Genomic DNA, 5,029 nt, shown 5'->3' with positions numbered 1-5,029 from the left:
CTAAGACAATTTTACTTTGTCCACTCCAACCTCCATGTAGAAGCTACTAGCAACTTTTGACTTAGATGAAATATACATGTGAAAAGCAAACAAGTGGGCAGAGCCTACATGCACAAGTCAATTTGACTTTGTCTACTAAATGATTTGTCATATATTTGGACTAGTGTCCAACATAATTCATACACCATTTACAGCAATATAATGTAAATACAAAAATTTCAAATATCCAAATTTCAAATACCTTGCACGTAAAAAGATTCAACTTAAGCTCTTGAAGTTTTGAGAAATGACCCACAAGGTTATAAACTAAGAAATTTGAGATTCCTACGGTGTCAAGCTGACACAATGGGATGGATAGCGATTTGAGATTTGTAAGCTTTGCAATCTCAACCACTTTTACTTTTCCAATAAGATTAGTGTAACTAACTTTCAATAATTCAAGCAATGGACATTGAGTGATAATTTTTCCAAAATTTCCATTCTTAAATGCTACATGACGCAAGTCCAAGCTCAAAAGATTTGGGAAACCACAAAAAGTGGGTGCGGGGTAAAGAGAACAGTTATAAAGTGTCAAACATTGTAACTTCACACAAGAGAAAAGATGGGTAGACAACTTAAGAGGTTCTACTTTTATATCTATATTTATATTTTTAAAATTAAACTCTTTAATTCCCTTTTTGGACAAGAACATCACCCAATGATCAATATCCTTAACATCCAATACCTTTCTATATGGTATATAGAGATCAAACTTTGTAATGGAACCTTTAAGATGAAAAAGAAGTCTACTAATTATATTCCTCTCATCATACCTATTTTCACCTCCTAGTCCTTTCAAATACTCATAGAATTCCTTGTCAAATACGACGTTGCTGAGTAAAGTCCACTTGAACCTCCAGTTTCCTGACAAGATAGAAGTCCTGACCGCATAATGTATCGGCAAACGATCTAGAATATTAGCTATCACATCCTCCGGCATTCTGCTAATTATATCTTCAGATGCTGATTTGGAAGCATTACGTTTCACGGGAGCTGGTTCCATTATTCTAAAAATATTCCTGGATCTTTATGTGCATTGTATTGTAATCGAAATTGTATGCAAATAAATACAACTGTTATAAAAAAAAAATAGAGGATAAGCTTTAGTCATAAAAATCAATGGAATGATAAATCAAGGAGGTCTAATGTCACAATGCGATAAAGAGTAAAAAAGATTGGTGCAAACTACACAGTTGATGACTAAATTTTACACTAAGAAGATTACTGTAATTTAATTGTAAAAGCCCCTTTTCCCACATAATAAAATACGGAGGTTTATTATTGTTACATAAAATCTCTGTAATTATTATCATGGTCGTAAATAATATACGAAAAATAAGGAAGAACCCTAACCTTGATATGATGTTGTACAGAAAATAATTGGAGACAAACGTTGACGCACTAAAATTTACACTAAGATAATCACTCTATTTTACTTGTAATTAAAACCCCTTTTCCCAAATAATCTCTGTATCTTTCTTGTAACATAAAAGCACCATATCACATCACAAGATTTGATAAAATTAAGAGGCTTATAATTGTTTCATTAATCTCTGTAATTATTTTTATGGTAGTAAATAAAATATGAAAAATAAGGAAGAAACCCTAACCTTGATATGATGTGTCGTACAGAAAATAATTGGAGACAAACGTTCTTCTTCTACTGTATACGATAGAGATAAAACTCCAGAAAATATATTACTCCGTATTAAGAAACTGAAATAATGAATTCGCATAAAACAGAGTCCAAACCTAAATCAAACTCCTAAAACTCGTCAACTTTATATATAGAAACTATTAATTAAATAAATAAATACTAGTGAAATGACCCGTGAGATCACGGGTTTGTTTAAACGAAACAGTTTAATGATATGTTTTAGGTATTACGTAAATGTAAATGTTAAATTCATTTAGTTTAATGAACCGTGGAACCACGGATTTTGACTAAAAAAAATTTTCGTTGTTTTTATAAACATATTGATGTACTTACCTTGGTCGGAATAAATGAATTGCATTTATTCTCCCGCCACTTTCTTTCAATTTTTATCACAATTATTATTTTCCTTGTCATAAAAGCTTACATTACAACCTATTATTGAGACATGTATTTCACATACATATATAAAGCAATTAATCTCTTTAAAGAGAACCCATATTTCACGTTAAAATAAAATATAGAAAAAAGACTAATAAAATAAGAATCTTGCTAACAACCACCCATATGGTTATCGTTAGTGTGATTTAAAGGGTTGTGCTGAACATTTACTTACTGATTTGAAAGTGGCACTTCTTAAATTGCACAGTTATTTTATACACGTTAATCCTAAGTACTGTCGTTAGCAAAATCCATAAAGTAATAGTTACTAAAACTTTATGAGTAACATCATAACATAATATGATTGCGTTTGTTTCGATGAATGATATCAATTCTCATAATTAATGTAACAATTCCTTTTAACAACAATCTTTCATTTTAATTGAAAAATGTGTACATCAAACCTTCAAGCACAAATGTATATAGATCCTAGTAATGCAATATACTCATCCACTCATAAAATAAAAATTATTTGCTTGTAACTATTTTTTAGTAAGATATGTGAATTCAAGGGTTTGTTCAAATTAAATATATGAAAGTTTTATAAAATAGCATTATTACATCCACTACATGCAATATTATATGAAACTTGGTTAATTTAAATTTGATAACATATAGAGTAGATATGTATGTAGATGACAATTTAAACAAATTGAAATAAGTAATGCATTTCAAAAATGAGAAATCGATACTGAAAATAAATTATAAATAATGAAAACAAATTAAATTCATATGAGTAACCATAACCCTCCTTGATACATTATTAGAAATGTTTGTAGTAGCATTAACATTAATGCATATATTCTAATTAGAAAGAGTAAGTTTATTGCAAAAAGCAACATGCTTATATGCTAAAACTTTTCAGATCAATATGGCACAGCCCAAGTTCTTCATGCAGTACACATCAACTAATGTGCTTTCTACGCAACATCAGGTAACAACTAAATGGGACCAAAATGATCTATTTTTTTTAAAGGTAATAATATATTAATACATCACCAATTACAATAAATGGGAAGTGTATATTCTAACCCAAAACCAAAAACAACAACAGACCAAAATACCAACAATCAATACAAAACAGACACCAATCACCTCAGCATACCAAAATGATTGAATGCTACTAAAAGTTAACCAAGGTTTGAATTTTGAAATGGTTTAGGAAACAAAGAAATAGTATATGTAGATACAGTTCCTATAGAAAGATGATACTTTGCACTAATTCGATATTAGAGAGTTGTCTTCCACAAAAAGCTAGACATTTTATAAGTATTAATTAAATGCATAAACTTTGACATTTTATAAGTGTTAATTAAAAATTGAAAAAGCAGTCCAAACTTTGTCAAACATAAAAATGAGTATTTGACATCACCTGTCTATTGAGTTACTACTCCATGGATCAAAAAACGTACCTTTGAAGCATGAACAATAGCAGCAAATGACATGTTTGAGTTTTGATAGTCCAATACTTCATCAAATACCTACTAATCATACACCATTACCATAACCAACATACTAACCAAGGAAAAATAAAAGCTAGGGTATTAATTATAAAAACCTTTTTCAAGAAACAACAATCAGGAAGTGATCACACTACTAAAAATATCATAAGTAATCCAGACATCCATCCATACATTACCTTTTAAGTTATATTCATCAAATGAAGTATTAAAACTTCACTTGACATTGTTGATATAAAAACTACTATCAAGTACACATTTTTAAAAGAATGGTATGGGATGAGCAAATTCAGCTTTTATACATACATATATACAAATAGTAGGCGTGCTTTTTAAAACCTTTACTGATTAAAAGCTATTTCCGAGTTTAAAACGTATAAATTATCAATTGACCCAGTTAACCTGCTTCATATTAAGCTATTTCGTATAATACCCATTTGACCGAATTTTAATATATCTCGACTAAAATAATTCATACGTAAATGGGTCAAAACACCACGTCTACACACCACAAAAAGAACGCAATCAGAAAAGACATACCTTGAGACTTAAAGTAGTTGGCTTCTTGGGGTTGCATAGTCAATACACAGGGGTCTGCTTGAACAATAATGGTCATTCACAGCTCTTGTACTCTCATTCCCATCACCAAATCTAACAGACCCATAACCTTTAAAAAATCTAATAGCTTAACATGGGTCTGCTTGAACAATAATGTTCATAGCACAACATGAAAACACAAATTAGAAGTCGATAATATCGCACATAACTTAAAGGATTGTCACTGCAGTAAGTACAAAGGAAATTACTTGTTTAACCTCTCGTTCCATTTTTTCAGTAGATCCAGTCTTATTGTCTATCATCACTAACAAATAATCTTATAAAGTAGTATTCTTTAAAAGATTAAATGGCTCAAGGTCAATGCAGATATGGTATGATTAACATAAGTATATTTATACCTTTATACTAAAGAGTAAAGGATTGCAATAAAAGTTTTTAAAGGAGATGGTGAACATACTGGTGTGTGTTATTTTAAACCATTTTAGTCTAATACTCCATATTAACCATCAGGTCTGACCCATATATCAAATGTTAGCATGCTTTATGCCCAGCAAGATGACTATGTTCTTTTAGAAGCACCAAATAGTTTTCATTCAACCTGACATCAAACAATTAAATATGTTCAAAAATGACATTAACAAAATCAGTTTTCATTCAAGCATTTGATCAAACATATTTTATCCATGAAAAAGATGGATAATTTTATACACCCACCAATAATCAGCAATAAAACCATGTTCACATTAAATTTATTTATTATCTATAAAACAAAACAAAAGATTATTTGTCTACCATGTCTATAGTTTCTATTATTTCATATATGTTGCGTATAAAGATACACAATACTAATATACTAATACTAAATTAATTGATGATA

The 5,029-nt window shown here is 29.7% G+C and overlaps 1 protein-coding gene across 1 annotated transcript; it reads right to left on the bottom strand.

The window, feature by feature from the left end:
- Positions 1-1,042, bottom strand: LOC139900590 (F-box/FBD/LRR-repeat protein At1g13570-like). Its single transcript, XM_071883356.1, has 2 exons — positions 193-1,042; positions 1-104 (listed from the first exon to the last, which is right to left on the bottom strand). Exons 1-2 carry the CDS (start codon positions 1,040-1,042, stop codon positions 1-3), a joined length of 954 nt encoding a protein of 317 aa, XP_071739457.1.
- Positions 1,043-5,029: the final 3,987 nt, after the last annotated feature.

The sequence above is a fragment of the Rutidosis leptorrhynchoides genome, chromosome 3, assembly GCF_046630445.1.
Source record: "Rutidosis leptorrhynchoides isolate AG116_Rl617_1_P2 chromosome 3, CSIRO_AGI_Rlap_v1, whole genome shotgun sequence".
In the NCBI taxonomy this organism is placed as follows: Eukaryota; Viridiplantae; Streptophyta; class Magnoliopsida; order Asterales; family Asteraceae; genus Rutidosis; species Rutidosis leptorrhynchoides.
The sequence above is the reverse complement of the archived record's forward strand: the minus strand, read 5'-3'. Positions and strand labels throughout refer to the sequence as shown.